The 17,905-nt window shown below is 35.5% G+C and overlaps 3 protein-coding genes across 11 annotated transcripts; 1 reads left to right on the top strand and 2 right to left on the bottom strand.

The window, feature by feature from the left end:
• Window positions 1-704: 704 nt before the first annotated feature.
• LOC124185320 (AP-2 complex subunit alpha) lies at window positions 705-15,640 on the bottom strand. Of its 2 annotated transcripts, none has more exons than XM_046575971.1 (15): window positions 15,630-15,640; window positions 11,169-11,279; window positions 10,052-10,140; window positions 8,440-8,651; window positions 8,149-8,342; window positions 7,355-7,586; window positions 7,117-7,225; window positions 6,383-7,026; window positions 6,163-6,294; window positions 5,892-6,089; window positions 5,472-5,812; window positions 5,111-5,379; window positions 4,876-5,020; window positions 4,580-4,787; window positions 705-4,523 (listed from the first exon to the last, which is right to left on the bottom strand). In XM_046575971.1, the coding sequence occupies exons 3-15, from the start codon at window positions 10,113-10,115 to the stop codon at window positions 4,428-4,430; spliced, it is 2,844 nt and encodes a 947-aa protein (XP_046431927.1). In that variant the 5' UTR covers window positions 10,116-10,140; window positions 11,169-11,279; window positions 15,630-15,640; the 3' UTR covers window positions 705-4,427. The 2 variants fall into 2 exon arrangements, with proteins under 2 accessions (XP_046431927.1, XP_046431928.1); XM_046575972.1 differs by having other exon boundaries at window positions 705-4,505.
• Window positions 10,837-17,746, top strand: LOC124185327 (protein ABHD18). Of its 8 annotated transcripts, none has more exons than XM_046575987.1 (10): window positions 10,837-10,910; window positions 13,762-13,885; window positions 13,970-14,054; window positions 14,230-14,412; window positions 14,483-14,595; window positions 14,660-14,798; window positions 15,141-15,338; window positions 15,479-15,857; window positions 16,387-16,672; window positions 17,068-17,744. In XM_046575987.1, exons 2-10 carry the CDS (start codon window positions 13,794-13,796, stop codon window positions 17,126-17,128), a joined length of 1,536 nt encoding a protein of 511 aa, XP_046431943.1. In that variant the 5' UTR covers window positions 10,837-10,910; window positions 13,762-13,793; the 3' UTR covers window positions 17,129-17,744. The 8 variants fall into 8 exon arrangements, with proteins under 8 accessions (XP_046431943.1, XP_046431944.1, XP_046431942.1 ...); XM_046575988.1 differs by lacking the exon at window positions 10,837-10,910 and adding an exon at window positions 12,547-12,659; XM_046575986.1 differs by lacking the exon at window positions 10,837-10,910 and having other exon boundaries at window positions 12,793-13,885; window positions 17,068-17,743.
• On the bottom strand, window positions 11,547-12,493 carry LOC124185335 (rRNA-processing protein FYV7). Its single transcript, XM_046576006.1, has 3 exons — window positions 12,221-12,493; window positions 12,027-12,150; window positions 11,547-11,939 (listed from the first exon to the last, which is right to left on the bottom strand). The coding sequence occupies exons 1-3, from the start codon at window positions 12,351-12,353 to the stop codon at window positions 11,693-11,695; spliced, it is 504 nt and encodes a 167-aa protein (XP_046431962.1). The 5' UTR covers window positions 12,354-12,493; the 3' UTR covers window positions 11,547-11,692.
• Window positions 17,747-17,905: the final 159 nt, after the last annotated feature.

The following is a 17,905-nucleotide window of genomic DNA, read 5'->3' as shown; positions in this document are numbered from 1 at the left end:
AATAAATGCTTGAATTTAATCGAATAATTCTTAGCATTATACAATTATTAATTAATACCAATATATTACTGCTTAAATTTTATTCATATAGGTATACCAATTTAATTCGTCGTTTATTTGACTCTGTATATTTATATATTATATATTTTAATTACATCGTAACATTTTATACAGATTTGGTATTACCTGTGTTGTATACTGTTGTAGGTATACGTATTATTATCATAAGTATACACGAGTGGTAAAAAATTGAAATTAAAACTGTTGTACATAAATATCCACAGATTTCACTGAATTCACGTTGTTTTTGAACACTCAATTAATATGAATAAATTTATGTATATCAAGCTTCAGGATCTCACCGTAAATATGTAAAGGCATATATATATATATATATATATATATATGATATTGAAAGTCGTAGATATAGGCAAATTTGAAAGACAGATAATAACTGATAACGCGTTCTAATGGGCGAATCAATTTTTGAACAGAAATAATAATCCTCAAAACTCAATGAGGCGAAATCCTCAAGCTTCAAACTTTCAACGACACGAGAACTCGTTTCTTTCACATCGTGCGACACCGCAGCAACGTACAGCAAAAGATTGTGTCTGTTCTAATACAATATAACATAGCTAATTACAAACGAGCCTCTACACCCGTTAATTTATGCCCAGCGTGTTACAACGTAATATAACATAATATATATTCGTAATATTAAACATTTCTTGCTGTTTATAAATATGCCATAATTAATAGTTATAAATTCACGCTGTTTTTCTTTTTTTTTATCTTCTTTTGTCTTTGTTTCTTTCGCACTTCACACCTATCTCGGTTTTATCATTTCTTTTAGGTACACTCATTCTTCGAAACATAGAATGGCCTATCGGGTATCCATATGGAATTACTTTCATTGCATTTTTAGTTCGTAAATTAACTATACGTATGTAGTACCTAATATACAGAAGCAGGTAATGAGTATTATAGATTTCTAGTCTACTGTATTACTTCCGCGAAACTAAATTTCTTCAATTTTACTTCGGGCTTTTCTGGTCTTTAATTTATTTTGTATTTCATCGTACATTTGTTTTTTTTTTTTTCGACTATGTAGACTATCAATATGACATATTTTAATAACAATCCGCTGCATCTGTTATAAAAATTTGCCACTACTTAGTTCCGACGTAGACAGAGAGAGATTACAATGAGCGTGTTTTTCTTATAAATAGGGTACAAGTAACTCACTATCGTTGACAACATTTGTTCAATGCATGGACCCAATTTAACCCACTTGCTTTTTCAACTACAGCGAAATATAACGTCACAATTCGACCACCGATATTACATTTACGTATATAATCTAATTGTGAAGATATTTATATTGTCCTCTCAACATTATGGATTCAATGCGAGCAGATAAATTATATTTACTCGTTATTTTACTTGATTCGTTACGTTTTATACGATAATCTACACAGCAACACTTTTTTATACATTGATTTATAGAAATATCAAAATGACGGAGGAGTGATATTGAAATGAGATTAGAGTAAGTAAGCTCGATATGATTCTGATGGATAAGTTGATATCTGTGAGCACTGAATCCATGTCTTTTAAAACAAAGCAAGAAAATATAACAAAATTAATCAAATACACACATTGTACGAGATGTTATATTGTTTAATAATATATAAATCAATGATGTCTTACAAACATGTATATAGATCTAAACAATACAAAATAATTCGAATATTACAAAAAAAATAAACGTCTGCAAAGTTAATTCTAGATCGGGGCCGATCATTGTTATTATCTTAGAATATAAAAATCAACTTTGCAGTGTTCACAAAATAACATGCTAATATGATTGACGCTGATGTAATATAATAATAATAATAATTAGGATTAATAACATAGGACCACAATGTATATGACTGTGACCGAGGTACGTAACTATTAAATTAATTAGCTATGTTTACAGATACACTTTTTTTGTACAATAAACGTGTACAAACTAGTAAGGAATAAATGGCGTTTTTTTTTTCAACTTTCTTGTAAAATTATTTGATACCGTAATTTCTTAGAAATCCATTAACGGTGTTGAGGAATTTGTGACCCAAGTATACAGCCACAATGTGATATCGTACCTATTGTCGGCAATAATTCAAAAAACATTTTGCATTGATAAAGTGTACCAACGGCGAATAGGAGAAAAAAATAAATACTAAATAATAGCGCATCTTAGATCATCTGAGATTCATTATTCCCTATCTTCTACCCAGCCAGAGACGGATCCGTGCGCCATTGATCGATTAAAAAGATTTTTTCGCGTTCTAGGAATCCGTACTTTGTTGTTTTACGTGCCGAAATGAGTGCAATTTTATCTCATTTTAGATGGGAGACAATTCCACGTTACAACAAATTCTCCATCGTAGCGTCTGATCAAGTAGCAGCTTTGGAAATTATATACACAATTATTACTGACAACGCGTCTCTAAAAATGAGTTTTAAACATTTCAGTGGTGTGACCATATACCTGACCACACAACCAAACCGAGTATTTAATGGACATGAAATAAGAAAAAACAGAAGCACAAAAGAAAGGGAAGAAAGTAGAGTGAAAATTTACACTACCGTACATTCAAGGGAAAAGAAAATATACATCTTGATAAACATATATTCAGTTTCTAACTAAGAAATAAAAAGCTAAGGTAACAAGATCATATAGAACAGAGTTGCAATTATGGATAAGATTAGAGTTCTTATGGCTGAAAGTACCGCAATCTTGTCTCTTCTTTGGCTGATCTTGTGTTGGAAGCTAGTTAATCCAAAAACTTATTTACAATTCAATTAGATTTTACACTTTGTTTTTGTTTTTTCTAGTTTTTTTTTAAACTCATTTTCCACCTACTACACAGTAAATGTCGACTGTCGGTTATGCACTGCAGCATATCTGCATTGATATTATTCCAGAGAAAAATAGTAATAATAATAAAAGTAGTATTAATAACAATATTAAACAAGTAAGAATCTATTTTGCTGATGCCTATTACCTCTGAAATGTTATAAAGAATTTTCCTCGCGCCGGATGCTTCTTGCAGTTACCCGCTAACCATCAGTATTACCTATATTATGGTTCTAGTGGAAACGTTACTTTTGGCGACGACACAATAATTTAAAAAGAAACCTCGCGTTTAATCATTACTGATTAAAAATTTTTCGATTATTGACTAGGAGCCAATACGTAGTTATTAACCAACACTTTTTACATTGTTATATCTTGGGCAAAGAAAACTGATCGAATATCAGTATTAAATGTCGTATTTCTTTTAAGCTGAATATCTGCGAATTTCAAACGTGATACTCGTACTAAATTGGACAACACGTTATTTTTGTCACTTTGTGAGTAGAACTTGAAATAAGATTTTAATCAATGATTTTGGGTAAAGAACAGAAAAAAAATATTCTATTATGTCTAGAACATATTTCTTGCACATACAACGTCGAATTAATTTACGAAACCACTCTCGTAACTAAAGTAAATCATTTTGCAATCGTTTAATAAATTCAATTTACGATTTGTCCTAGATTACCAGCCATGGATCCACCCATTAACATTCTTTAGTTAAAACACGGGTTGGCAAAAAAAAAGGACAATCAATTCGAAGCAGCAAGTTACAAGAAATCGTTTGAGCGTTCTTAAAGATGCATTGATGTGAATAATATCATACAGCTAAGATTGCTCACAAAGCCACACTCGCCAATTACTCGGGATTAAGCAATATGATTGAAAAGCGCAATCATTAAATAAACGATCAACGTCATATGAATTTTAATCGAAATCGATTTACCATTAGTTGTAAATCATTTGTAATGTACAAGATTCATCACGCGTGATGTATTCTTGGTGCGCAGAATTTAAATCTTATATCTTGCTTCGCGAAGGATAAATATTTTTGGAATGAAATGCTGAGTAGGAACAGTGGGACGAACTTGAGCAGGTATTTTTTCATTTATTGAAAAATAGAAAATTTACGATAGAGCTTAGTATTTCGTCAAACATATTTTTTGATATCGTCTTTAAAAAAGAAAAAGGTACATGTATATTTTTAAATGTTTCCTTAAGGTCAGGGGTTAATACTGTCAATTAAAAGTCAACCGGTACGTAGTTTCCTTCATTGTTTTTAGCTTTCTTTACACAAAACTCTGTGGCAATACGAGTGGGACAGGCTCGTGATAAATTAGCGAGTGTGAAACTGAGAACAATGCAATCTTGTACAAATAATTAATATTGACCAAACAACAGAAAATGACCTCTAGATCAAACGAAACATCAGTGAATAATGAGTAAAGATCGAAGTGGCCTTCTTTTGCTGCTCTGCCTCTGTAAATATGTAAGATATACAAGCCTGACGTATGATCACTTAGAATTGATCCACCAGCAGGTTGCAGACCTCTATAGACATTGATTCTTTGCTAGAACGCACCGTTAATCGGAACATCTGAAAATACGGCAATGCCTATAATATCATTCACATATGAATTCCTACATATTGTCAAAGATTTGCAAATTTACCTGAGCTTGTTTATTCGGTTCAAGACGCAAAAGACACCCAATTTGTTGTGCCCGCATGTGCACGATTCCCGCACACACAAAGTTATCGGGATTCGGATCAATCCCGTCAAGCAGTTGCATTCCGAAGCCTTGCAACTTTGTGCGGACCTGTGCCAAGTCCATTGGTTGTTGAGCCTTAAATATTTTCTGCGAACGTTGCTGATTTGCCCTGAAAATCAACGTAGTTGTTACAAATTCTTAAACGAATTTTTAATTTGCTTGAAGACATTCCACGTTGTTGTTGTGACACTGCTTACCCCCCAAGATTCTTCCACCTCGCAAAGAACGACTCGCCGTTCATTTCAGTAGGTTCAAAGAATTTGTTAATGGTGAGTGGTAATTTCATTGTTATTTTCTGAGGCACGTTGTTATACGAAAAACAAATTACCATGCTCGGCGCATCTGGAATGAAAAAATTGAAAAAAAAAAAAGTAAGATAGAACTGACCATGAGTTAGCAAGTTTTCAGCAAAAAGCGGTTCAATTAAATCACCATTATAATCGTCGATGCATTCAGCATTAATCATCTGTTGAATTTGCGCTCCTGCTTCTAAGACCAAATCTACCGGCTTAACTTGAACAGATAGTTTAGCCTCGTCCTCCTCCGACCAGGATAATTGTGGGTGAAAGTTGTGTAACACAAATTGCGTCTTATTTCCGTAAAATAATCCAATGCGTCCAAGATTTTGTCTGAACTCAGACTTGACTCCGATTTGAATCAGATCATTTTCGAATAGCACTCCATTGTTTTTACATACAAATCTATACAGATAAATAGACGTACTATGAAAAAAAACAAAACGCGAAAATCGATACTGATAAATGATAATCAAAGTTTCAAAGTCTGTACTTACTTCTTAGGGTTATAAGTGTTTTGTGCACCATTCGTAGCACCGACATTGTTTGGTGTTCCACTATATATATCACCAAGAACGTCCAAAAGAACACCAGTGTTGCTTGTCGGCTGGGAAGATGGGGGAGTAGAGAGGCCTAATAAATCTGCCGAATTATTATTGCTGACAGTTGCAGCTGATATTGCCGAAGGGGCTTCAGTGTGATGATTTGAATTAGGTGCTGGACTTTTGCTTTCCCTAATTTCATTTTCTGGAACTCGACCTGGTTTCTTTTTTTTCAGCACAGCCAAAATGGACGACTCTCGTTCTGGGAAAGCTGGCATTTCTTCTAGAACGGTAGCCTGACGTAGATGGATCAATTCACATATTAATATTTGATAATTAATAATGTCCAGTACACGTTTTATTGTTATCACTTACAAGGACATCAGTGGAGGCAATAATGCTCAGCTGTAAGTACTCAGAAGCTCGTTGCTGTAATTCTGCGTCAGCACTGCGTAGGTTGCTGTGTTGCTTGAAAACCTCTTGAATTTGAACACGAATTTCAGGGAATAAATTGACAAATTTGATGTAAGTCGAAAGCAGCAGTGCCCTTGTCATCGGGGAGCACAAGTGATACTGTAACAAAGAAGGTGAGGCAAATATAATGAGTGTAAAAATAATCTGGATATTCATACGGCATCACACTCACTTTGGAATGTAAAAGTTGAAACTGTACTAGAGGAGACGAACGTTGATCACCGGCGATAAGATTCCCAAATTCACCCAAAATGTAGCCACCAACTTTGACCATATTTTCGTGACATGCCGGAGCCTGTAAAGCCTGTTACACATAGAGAAGATAATTAGTACAATTACAGCAGTGTTTTACCAACCATAATGAAGACAATTTTCCAATATAGAATTCTTACCTCGAACACAGTTTTAGCAGCATATCCCTGAACGTCATCTCGATTGATAACAATTTGAATAACCCTGTACCACACCTCCTCAGAAACATAATCACCAGCTATCCTGATTAAATTTAGGATCACATCGACATACCACGTGTAATCAGTTGCATATTTTTCAGCTAGTATAGCTACTTTTAATACCATTTCTTCTCGAATCGAATAATCCGCAGTTTCTAGGTAATTCAGCATTTCTTGGACAATTTCTTCGGCATTGCTTTTGTCGCACATCGCGTAAAGTAGATCAACGGCTTGCTGTCTCACGGAAACGTCTTTTTCCATTTTCATTGAAAGTATCACAACTTCTTGATGCTTTTTCACAGCTTCGTGAGAAAATTCGGAAGTAGCAAGATGACACATTGATTCGAGTGCTAAGTACCGTAGATTAGTCTCACGATTTGATAAAAATTGACCAAGCTGATTGCAAGCACGAACCAACAAGTTTGGCTCGCTATCGTTATGAATAATCAAACTTATCGCCTCAAAAAGAACTGCATTTTTTGCATTAGAATGCTGTACTTTCTTCGATTTTGGTGCCTCCTGAGCTTTGTTCAATATGGTTTCAAGACATTCGTTCAGTCTTCCACGTACTCCTGGATCCTCGGCTACAGAAAGTAAGTATAGATATCAAACGTTGGTTGAGTAACGTTTTAAATTAATACACTTATATTTTTTAAACTGTCACAGTCTCTTACCAGGTGGAGTATAATTTTGCAGCAAACGAAGAAGTTTAACAGAGAGCCAAGGCGCAGGTACAAAGTAGTAGGTATAGTCCTGCAAATCTGTGTAGCTAGCCGTTACAATCTATGCAAGAAAAACTCGTAATTAGAGAATAATAGCAGAGTGGTCCTCATTCACTTATAATTACAGAGTGCCTAATGAAAAAACTCGAAGTAATTACAACATTAAAACAGGTTTTCCATGAAAATTTACCCGGCTCAATCTTGAAACAGCAAGACTGACGCAGCCCTTATATTCGTCTGGATTTCGTTTAACTAAAGCATCAATCAGCGATGCAGCTGCTGTGACAACACCGAGGTGTTGGTCATTCAGAAGATGAACTATGCGAGAAGTCCACTCTCCACCTGGAACCACCTCTGGTGCTGTCCTCAATAATCTCAAGAGGCAAAGGGCTGCGCTCTGTTTCACAACGTCCATAGTGTCTCTGTGGATTTACGATTTTCCCTCAAAAATTGCAGTACAATTTACTAAAATTACTTTTGTCATAATAAAGTTACAAAATCATCTTCACTGTGTTGGTGGGATTTGGATAGCGGAGTTCAATTAATACAACCGTAAATAAACAGGAAATTTGTAAGATCAATGCTTTGATATACAAAATTAAAAGGTATATTTGTTCTAGGGTACACTTTATCAAAGCATGTGCGCAACAACTTAAAAAAATATCTTGATTTGACATCTACATTAGAATTGCGACTGCTGGTGTAACAATGATAGGCAGTAAATTTATCTACCGAAATAAATCCCTGAGCCAGAATTAGCGATTTACCACTAATCGACTAATGTAGCAGCAAAAAATTCATTGACCGACATTAGAATTGGAAACGAGTATGTCAATTATGGCAGAAGCGAATTCCAAGACTGTAACAAGAATTTTACATCACCTAATATCCAGTCGCCTAGATCCATTGAGCAATTTAGGGATTATGTAAAACCGTGAGAATAGTGTAGAGAATGGTGAATTGTGCTGCATCTAGACAACTTACCCTGACACAAGCAGTTTTGGAATTTCGTTGCCAAACGCTTCTGCCATTTCCTTGCTGCCAATGTTGGCGATACATTGTAGAGCAAGATTTACGTGAATTGGATTTCTTGATGCAAGATCATTCTTGATACTTTGAATAATTAATTTAATAAGATCGCTGTTTGTATTTACTAGTACAGATATGAATAGATATCCCTGAAATGAGAAATTTCAATAAATACTTCTTTGCAGAAGCAAATGAAATAAATTTTTACAGTTCAACATAAAACTAGAGTAGAAAATAATGACTTACAATTTGTTTTTCTGAGTATTTGTTCGACGAAAGAAGGTTTACAGCTTCCATATGACCAAAATCAATATCATGTCCAAGTAGAAATATGAACAGTAACTTGCAAACATATTTTTTCTTCTGATAACCATCCAGCGTTTTATCGCCTTTAAACTTACTACGGATGTTTGCTAGCTCCTTGTTTATTCTCTTGATCTCTGCCTCCTTGCTCTTGCCTGTCAATTAGATGGTAATAAAGTATTCAAAGCTGAATTGATTCAAATTGAAATATACCTAAGCAGGCACTTATCCTGTGAACAAGAGATACGTTGATATGTGATGTAAGAGAAAAAAGAAACAGGTATGACCACAGAACAGATTTTGATACTAATTTTCAGCATCAATTGCTGTAAATTTTCTTAGAACTGAACTAAGAATTACCATCCTTATTCCTGAAGTAAGTAAATATCCCTTTTTAGGTGAAAACATACTTTATCAAAAAGTATTCAAAGCTTAATTATAGACCAGCTATGAATGGAACGATATAACGTTAATTTACTCTCAGACATTTTTTTTCTTTTTCTAATTCGTACAAGACAGCTATAATTATGGCTACTTCCTTCAGCTTCATATGTGAGATATATAATTGAATAGATTTCTGATAAATCTCACGTGCAGGAATAATAACAGTTTTTTGTTGTTGTTACACGATACTGGGATATATTTTATGCAAAAAATGGATTACGAAATTTTCACGCTAAATCTCAAGAATACATTATTCTAATGTCCGGTTATATACCTATTTGAAAATCTCTAGTATGGTCAATGACACATCTAGATGGCTCTTGGCCATTTGGCATAGTAGATTACAAATATTGATTCATTTTCCATCAAAGCAACTTCCTCGAGGAATTCACTTTATTTGTAGCAGGGAAAACTGCTGTATATGTAAAAAGCAGCACTAACGAACGATTCAAACCGGTAAAGATCCTAAAATCCAATTCTTACAGAACCAAGAGGCCATAATTTTTCGTACTGGTTGATAAGAATTTTCGTACGAATTTTACCAAGGTAAGGAAAGCAATAAAACTTAATTAAAATATAGTAAAAAAACATTAGGTGTACATCGAAAGATAAATATGCCAGAATACGCAAACCGACGTTATAAATTTATGGAGTAAATATAAATATACTTTTGTTAAAAATTATTAATTTTTCTCAGATAGCTCAATGCCATTAATAACATGATTATTCTCGGCAGAGATGTTGAATGTATATCACAAAATACATATCACAGTAGGTGTTACATGTTTGTGGCATGAAGCTACCGGACTATCACATATGGGGCAGTATCACAGAACCGCCCCCATTCCCCCATTCCACAAAAGACTATCATGTATCTCCTTCAGTCTCAATGGCACATTATCATTTCATCGACAGAAGAAACGTAATAGCAATTGCGATAAGCGTGTATTCCGGTCTGCGAATGCAGTCTGGTCGTTGCGAATTTCAAAAAAAAAATGCCGGAGCAATGATACAGAGAGATTTGATGCATGCCCATATTAGTGATTAAATTTCTTGTGAACCTGAGGCTTCAAAGATTTAGTGAATGAGTTTAAATAACAATGAAACTCACAATTTCTGATGTCTGAAATGAACACGGCGAGACCACGCATGCCATCTCCTCGCACGGCTGGCATCTTTGCCTCCTATTGCTCAGACGACCTAGGATAAAGGTAAACTAGTCATTATTAAGTAGATTGGGCAAGTAGACTGGAAAGAAAAGGCTGATATCTGATATAGCACTGATAAAAGTGTTGCATTATTAGAACTTGAGGTTGATTTGTAGTTCATAATCGATAATTTGCTGCCTAGAATGCTGTGTGACAAAAATTTTTGATACGTAACAATTTTTATTTATTCGCAAAAGAAAACCGACAAATTAATCTTGCCTGACAAATGTAGGTCTAAGAAAAATAAGAATCCACTTGGATTAGTTAATGCAAACTCAATCAATCTTTCAACGCATAAATTGATTTGCAATTAATCTATACTCAGATATACTGAGCTGCTTCTGGCGGAGCTAGATTACTAATACATATACGATTCTTACATGTAACGCAAGAAGTGTTTCAGACACGCATGCAGGCACGTTGAGTCAATGGCAATGAAAATATTTATGCATTGTTATCAGCTGACGAAAGGAGAAAAAAAAAAAAAAAAATTAAGAACAGTGTTAGGGCTGAATTTAAAAACCACCTTGCGCAAAAATCTGTCAACGGCTACTCAAAGTTGTAATAACAATTGGCAATGGTGCCAACGACATAAATAGCGTACCAGATGGTTGCACAACGAAAACTAATGGGCCAAAATATTCCATTTGTTGTTCGTATGCGGTGATTTACTCTAATTGTGATAACAAGCGAGGATTTTGACAGCGGACTGATTAGCCCCCATTTTGCACACCCCTGGAAATCAAAGATCGGACTTATCTGGTAACTAAACAATTCTTGGAAGAGCCTTATTACGGTATAAGTGATAAGTTAGACAAGAAGGCGATGCGGTGCGATAATATTGACCGGATAATTTCTTCCGCGGGAGGGGGCGTAGTTTTGACGAATAAATAGTAAAATATTTCGATGAAACTTCGGCCCGATAGGCAGGCCCACCTCCCTTCGGTAATCGCTAATAACATTATTAAATTAACCGGATCACTTACGGTTATATAAATTGATTGCTATGGTTCTACTCACCAATATAACCGAGGGATAACCGTGCGGGTGGCGGAGTCACAGATATATTTACGACGAGAATTATACGCGAATCTGTGACAGGGATTTCGTGGCTGTCGCCATTTGCAACCGCTAAGCTGACGGCTCTATATTCTACGCTTGCTGCTCGGCCCTCGTATTTCGCTGCGCGGCTCGTGCGCCATTTTATCGTAACCAGCGCCATCCCGTGGACCGCCAAATTTCAAATAATATTACAAGATTCCGTTTTATTAGCTCCCTAATTATTCAAGCCACAGTCTGGGAGTTCTCGCAATACGTGGGACTGAATTCTGAGAGATCCGTTTCGGCGTTTTCGACAAAACACTCAAACTTTCTTTTGATTAATTCTTCGTCGATTCAAATTATTCACATGTCGTTCAGAGATTTTTATTTTTTATCCCATTATTTTATTGTTACACAAAAAATTATTAATTACACAACAATGGGCGGATATTTACAGTATGAATGAGTTTTGTAGATTTAGGACGATCAACGTCGTGATTCATTCAACTAGTTTGTTGAATCTTTTCCAGTAACATCTCAAGCCTATCTTTCATAACGGGTTGACCTTTTTTCGTTTTCTTCGACAACTTTTTGTACTTTAATGCTTTTTCTTCCCTATATTTTCTCAAGGCTTCGATCTTTTCTTCTTTTTTACGTTGAGCTTCTTCCCTTCTGTTCTTTTTTTCATCCTTTTTCTTCAAATATTCAATCTTAGCCGCATGGAAGGCATTTCCTTTGGGTTGCGGATTGCTGAAATAAGACGGAACAGTGCACGTTGTGTGAATATCAAGCTTTCAATATGAAAGAAAACTGAAACAAATTATGTAAAAACTATACCTAGTCTCTGTGTCGTTATCTTTTGACTCTGTCTTTAAATGTGCTGCATTTTTTTGACCTTTTTGCAGATCTTTGTAGTACTGTCTGAGAACAGCCTTCTTTCTGCGATCCTCCCATTGGTCAACTGAAATATCATTAAATATTTAACCCAGGCATATAGGTATGTCGCTATCAGAGATATTGTTTCAAGTCACCTTTGTACTTGTTGCTATACTTTTTCAACCTGTAAGTTTTTTTGTCGAACGGTTTCTTAGTTTGCTCGTTATTATCGCCCTTCTTAGTTTTCAATGCTTTATTTCTACCCAAATCTTTCCTGTTGTTCTGCATTATTCACAATTAATCGATCACCGACGGTTGACAACAACAATCAATTCTAATAGGTTAGAAAACCACTATACGTGAAACGAGTGAAATGTGAAATGCGTACACGAGGATTCTGCTTGAAAGTTAAACATAGAGTGCAGCACTATCGGGATTCACGAAATCGAACAGAGTTGAAATGTGGTTGAAATACCCTCAAAATACCGGGATGTAAATATACATCATTACGGTCATGCAGATTTACTTGCCATCTTGCAGGCGACAATTTGTTGTGTTAACCTTTGATTCAGCGATGAAAATTTACGGGGCGCGGTGAATTCTCAGAAAGTAGAACAAGATAAGATAGATCTTGAACGAATTACGTTGTGCGATGGATGAAGTATAAGTACTCATACAACAAATATGTGTGTGTATTTGGTATTTGACTGTTACATTGATCCAAACAAAAAGCGCGATGTTTCATGTGCAGCTGCACCTTACATTTAAACATCAGAAAATATAAAATTATTCAGGAATAATTGAATATTGAGTATATTTTTAATAAATTTTAATTCTCCGGACAATACGAATAAATTACGTGTATCCATTTTATTCTTCAGGTCGATTTATCTTACACGAATAAATATTGTATGATAGTTACAATATGATATGCATATGCGAATAATATAGTCGGCGACTAATTTTAATTAACGTGCCAGATTTAAATTTAGCTTGAGGTAAACTGCCAAAATTAAGCGTTGCTAATACCTAAGAGGCCATAGCGTTACAAAACAAACAAGACATTGAGTCGCGAGCAACAGCGATTAGGTACTCGTTTAAAAACTCTCGGAATGTATATTCGCCGTTGTGCCATGCGGCACGTCCGACGTTGGTAAACACGTGTTTTTATAGCCATAAGAGTAGTAAACTACATAGCGTAGTGAACGTTTACGCTATTTCCGGTTTCGTATTCAGAACGTCAAAATACGGGGTTGCAAAAATATCTACAATTTAGGATGCATGCTTTTCATAATTTGTAGATAAACATAATCATTTCGACGATATCTATCTCGACCAGAACGAATAACAAGCAATGAATAATCTAATCACGACTAATCGTTCGTCATGAGCACCGAGATGTGGCTCCATTCCATCTTTGCGCGGTGATTGGCGTAGATTTCTGTCATTCTATATGCTGTAGCCTAGGTGTTAAACGTGCCAAAGTTAGTAGATCAGCGATTCAGGCAGATTTCGTCTGCGAAGTGGAGTTATAACACCCTATACATAGACGAGGAAACACATGCAGCCCAAAGTGCAGTTTGACCCGTTTGACCCGTATGAATTTTGACGTATACTTTAAAAGATGTTGAACGCTTTGGGTCCGGTGAAATTTATCTAGTTTTTCAGTTTACGAGAATTATAATTCTCCGGATAGGTATAAATTTACACGTTACAATCGGTTCTATAATGCCCGCAAGTCGTTTGGATGCGGTGTACAGGAGTCTTTTGCTCACAAAATTTTTCACCAAGGGCTGGGGAAAACCGGAAAATTTGAGGAGGTAAATATATTAAAACTACCTGAAATCTACTCAACCTACTTTCTATTATGTTCTCTTCATAATCTCTTTCGTTTTTACTCACAGGATATTTGAGTTTCGTAAAATTGTTGCAAATCGAGAAGCTTGCTACAATCTTATACCCACCAATTATCCCGTAACGATAACGAAGGTGACGTGTTACTATGTTTACAATTTTTTATCTCATACTTTACCGAAAACCGCTTTTATAAGTATTGAATGTTCTCATTGGAAAAAACTTTCATCGACTTCAAAATGGAACAAGAGATGAAACGAATTCTGCATTCACCAATGTTAACCTTTAAAATATAACCTTAAATAATCAGGATGAAGAATGGTCAGACTGTCACATTTTGGAGGGCTCCTTTCAGTCGCCTTTTGACCAAAATCTGCCAGGCCTCATGCCGGAAGAGACGCGAACTGCTTACTTCCAGGTTGTTTTGCCACGCAAGTGGGAATCCCAGCGAGTCAAACCCATTTGCTTGCATTTGGCCGGAACAGGGGATCACGTAAGTTTAACTGAACAGCGTGGCAGCAGTTGGGAGAACTCTTTAGTAACTTTTAAATTTGTCTGTCAAGTTCTATTGGCGCCGTCGAAATCTGATTGCTCGCCCTCTGCTCAAGGAAGCTGGGATCGGGGCTATTCTACTTGAAAATCCATTCTACGGTCTCAGAAAGCCCAAGGATCAGATGTAAGAACCTCCTGTGAAATTTGTACACATAACTTTTATTTATAAATACGTTATCTGTTGATAGACGTTCGAGCTTGCATAATGTCTCAGACATTTTTGTAATGGGTGGTTGTTTAATAATGGAATCTATAGTTCTGTTAAACTGGTGCGAACAGCAAGGCTTTGGACCATTAGGGCTTACCGGACTATCAATGGGTGGTCACGTTAGTAGTTTACATGTATTTATAAAATTTTTCAATGCTTTTTGAGAGATTTTATTAATTTTTATCACCTCAGTATCACGCTTGCTATTACTATCAAACATTGTTTATCAACCTTTTCAGTGCATAGTAAAACGTATAAAAGACGGCGAAGCAATCAGAAACAAAAATATTGTACTCACTCAGGATGTACCACGGCAAAATAAAGTTTCCATCGAGATGGTTGATAGATTATGATGAAACTTTTTTGAAATAACATCTTTACCGTATCCCAGTAAATGCTTAAAACATGAAAGCATTGGGTGGCTAGTATTTATTTCTAACAGATGATGGAAAAATGTATAGATGGCCTCTCTAGCAGCAACAAATTGGCCGAAGCCAATTCCTCTGGTTCCCTGCCTTTCATGGTCTACCGCATCACCTGTTTTCACTGAAGGAGTCATGAGCGCATCCATTAATTGGCACCTCCTTGAGTCCCAGTACTTTGCAGACGAAGTCTACCAGAACGATTTAGCAAAAATGGTCAAGGTCGTCACACAGGACGTAAGCTTCGATTCTTCTCAAATCATTTTCTTAATAGTTTTTCATGCAAAATTCAAACCAACGTTTTATAAGCTCAAGTAGTTGTTATGGAATGCAAAATAAAGTGGAGCAAATAATGATTCAAGAAATGCTTGTTATAGGACGCCTTCTTGGCGGGACAACACTTCGCGAAACATTATCCAGAGAGTATGAACAGGATGAACAAATTGAAGAAGGAGTCAATTGACTCCGATCGAGTCGTAACTGCCGATTCGAAATCAGAACAAAAGATGTCAGGTGATAAGCTGTCACGAGGAGCACACAGTCTCACCGACGTTCAAAACAACAAAAACAGTACTGACCTCAGTATCGACAATAATAATGATCATTTTAAAGATAATACAGACAATAGTAAAGATAAGACTAAAGATACTGTTGTCGACCAGGCAAGAATCGATATGGAGAAAGCGGATGCATTAGTGTTTCCCTTTAACCTTATTACTAGCAAATTGAAACTCACTGACAATGATGTTTTGAAAGGTGAGTTGGGTAATTTCTATGCATTTGTAGTCAGGCATCCCATTCCGCCATCCTCTGTGCATCTGCTGAAACAATTACTCAACCCCTAGGTAAGCCTGATCATAATAATAAATGTTGACTCTTTTTTTACTTGGAAGACAAAAACTTGACAAGAACAGACAATTCGTCGTGAATATTTTTCAATTAATTCTCGCTACTTTTGTCTTATACTTTACGTTATCTCAGCATATCTTGTGCAAGGAAAAACTAACAATTCCAAGCTAATTAAACTTCTGTCACCTCCTGCATTTATGTATTACTACCTGTTATTTCCCATCCTGCCTGGCAAATGTTGATTTTCGATTGCTCTGAGCCAATCCGAGGATGAGAATATTTATAAATAACAACTCCGTTTTAGCTTGTATTGAATTGCGAATTTCCTGTACAACTTCCTCGGGCTGAATCAGCTAAGCAAGAATTAGCAAACGCGTCTATCAAGGTAGTGTTGAATCAGTGTTGTGTGACGTTAATGGGGGCCTTTTTGGAGCAGGAGTGTGCGCGTTACCCGTCACAAAACATCCCCTACTTTCAGACAGCAAGTGGAGGGAACGAGAAGCCTTGCAGTTCATGCGTGGCGTGATGGACGAATGTACTCATCTCAAGAATTTTGAGGTTCCAGTTGATACGGAACTTATAATCTCGGTATGTGCTCGAGATGATGCATATGTGCCTCGAGAAGGCTGTATGGGCCTTGAACAAATCTGGCCAGGAGCCGAAATACGGTTCATTGATGCTGGTCACGTTTCAGCATATCTTCTTCACCAGAAACTATTCAGGTACTTGATCTGAAATGGGATAGTATTTATTTTCTATCCGGGAACTTCACTCTATAAGTCTTTGATAGTAAATTAGGAATATACATTTTTCGATCTGTTTTCTCTTACGCTTATTTCACATAGGAAATTGTGGTAATCTTACAGGAAGATTCTTTGTTTGTCAATTTGTGCATTGTTTTTTTGGACTTTTTTTCAATAAATAGTGAAATTTGGGCTGCTTTACAAAGTAACTATATATATGATAATTGAAAACATACAAAATTACCATTGAAGAAGAAAGAAATTACATATATATTTATTTCATATACAAGATCAATTAATATTTGAATAATTATAAATAAATCTATTGTCCGATGGTTATTCAACTTACGTTTTCATCGGTTTTTTTTTTGTAGGTCAACAATCGTCGAGGCGTTCACAAGATACATGAAAAAATATCCAGTAAACAATAGCTGACAAGAGTCATATGAGTAAAAGAGGAACGCAGCCTACTCAGTGGTTCTGCGCTTCATTCTCATGTGCCCCATTAATTAGATTTAGTTAATTGTTTAAATATAGAGGTTTCGAAGCTTCGACATGCCTCATGATTACAATTTATCAATCGTTGACATCATAGCAATAAATTCTTGTTGTTTAATTCCGAATGTTTGTCAGCTTATGAAATTCACTAAGCAATGATATAATATGTCCGAATGAATTGTCTAACAATTTATTCTGTAAATAAGAATCGTCTGAACTCATTGATAATAATGTATTATAATCAATTTGGAAGTTTGAGAGTCTGACTAGTGATTTTAAACAGAAAATACTTGCACTTGTTTTAGCTGTTCTGTTGTATATAATACACAAAGCAAGAGGTTGTTATCGTCTTCTCATATTTAACGATCTCTGTAACACACGTATACAGATACTGTACAATATTTATACACAATTTACAGAATTGCAAACACATATACATATTTTTCTATAAAATCGTTGTACAATTTATCGGTCTATACAATACATGTATTATATATTATAAGATACTATGCACGTGTACTTATTTATATGTGTGTACATAGTATAATATATATACAAATAAACTTGCGTTATGCATATATACGTATAAATACGTATATATGACATGGATATGTGTGTGTATATAAATAGATATGCATGTCATATATTTATCATACAACTTACACAACTGTCTGAATAAATACGTTGCATATCGATAAGAAAAAACGAAATAAC

This window comes from Neodiprion fabricii, chromosome 6 (assembly GCF_021155785.1).
Source record: "Neodiprion fabricii isolate iyNeoFabr1 chromosome 6, iyNeoFabr1.1, whole genome shotgun sequence".
In the NCBI taxonomy this organism is placed as follows: Eukaryota; Metazoa; Arthropoda; class Insecta; order Hymenoptera; family Diprionidae; genus Neodiprion; species Neodiprion fabricii.
Note: the sequence above shows the minus strand (reverse complement) of the source record. Positions and strands in the feature narration are given on the sequence as shown.

Excerpts from the sequence above, each read along its gene's own strand:
- LOC124185335 (XM_046576006.1), bottom strand. The coding sequence starts at position 12,353 with ATGCAGAACAACAGGAAAGATTTGGGTAGAAATAAAGCATTGAAAACT. Across the intron at positions 12,151-12,220 it reads GTATAGCAACAAGTACAAAG|TTGACCAATGGGAGGATCGC; the intron begins GTGACTTGAAAC and ends ATGATATTTCAG. Across the intron at positions 11,940-12,026 it reads GATAACGACACAGAGACTAG|CAATCCGCAACCCAAAGGAA; the intron begins GTATAGTTTTTA and ends GTCTTATTTCAG.
- LOC124185327 (XM_046575987.1), top strand. The coding sequence starts at position 13,794 with ATGCCCGCAAGTCGTTTGGATGCGGTGTACAGGAGTCTTTTGCTCACA. Across the intron at positions 15,858-16,386 it reads TGACAATGATGTTTTGAAAG|GAGTGTGCGCGTTACCCGTC; the intron begins GTGAGTTGGGTA and ends TTTTTGGAGCAG. Across the intron at positions 16,673-17,067 it reads CTTCACCAGAAACTATTCAG|GTCAACAATCGTCGAGGCGT; the intron begins GTACTTGATCTG and ends TTTTTTTTGTAG.
- LOC124185320 (XM_046575971.1), bottom strand. The coding sequence starts at position 10,115 with ATGCCAGCCGTGCGAGGAGATGGCATGCGTGGTCTCGCCGTGTTCATT. Across the intron at positions 6,295-6,382 it reads CTGCTAAAACTGTGTTCGAG|GCTTTACAGGCTCCGGCATG; the intron begins GTAAGAATTCTA and ends TATGTGTAACAG. Across the intron at positions 4,524-4,579 it reads AACCGAATAAACAAGCTCAG|GCATTGCCGTATTTTCAGAT; the intron begins GTAAATTTGCAA and ends ATGATATTATAG.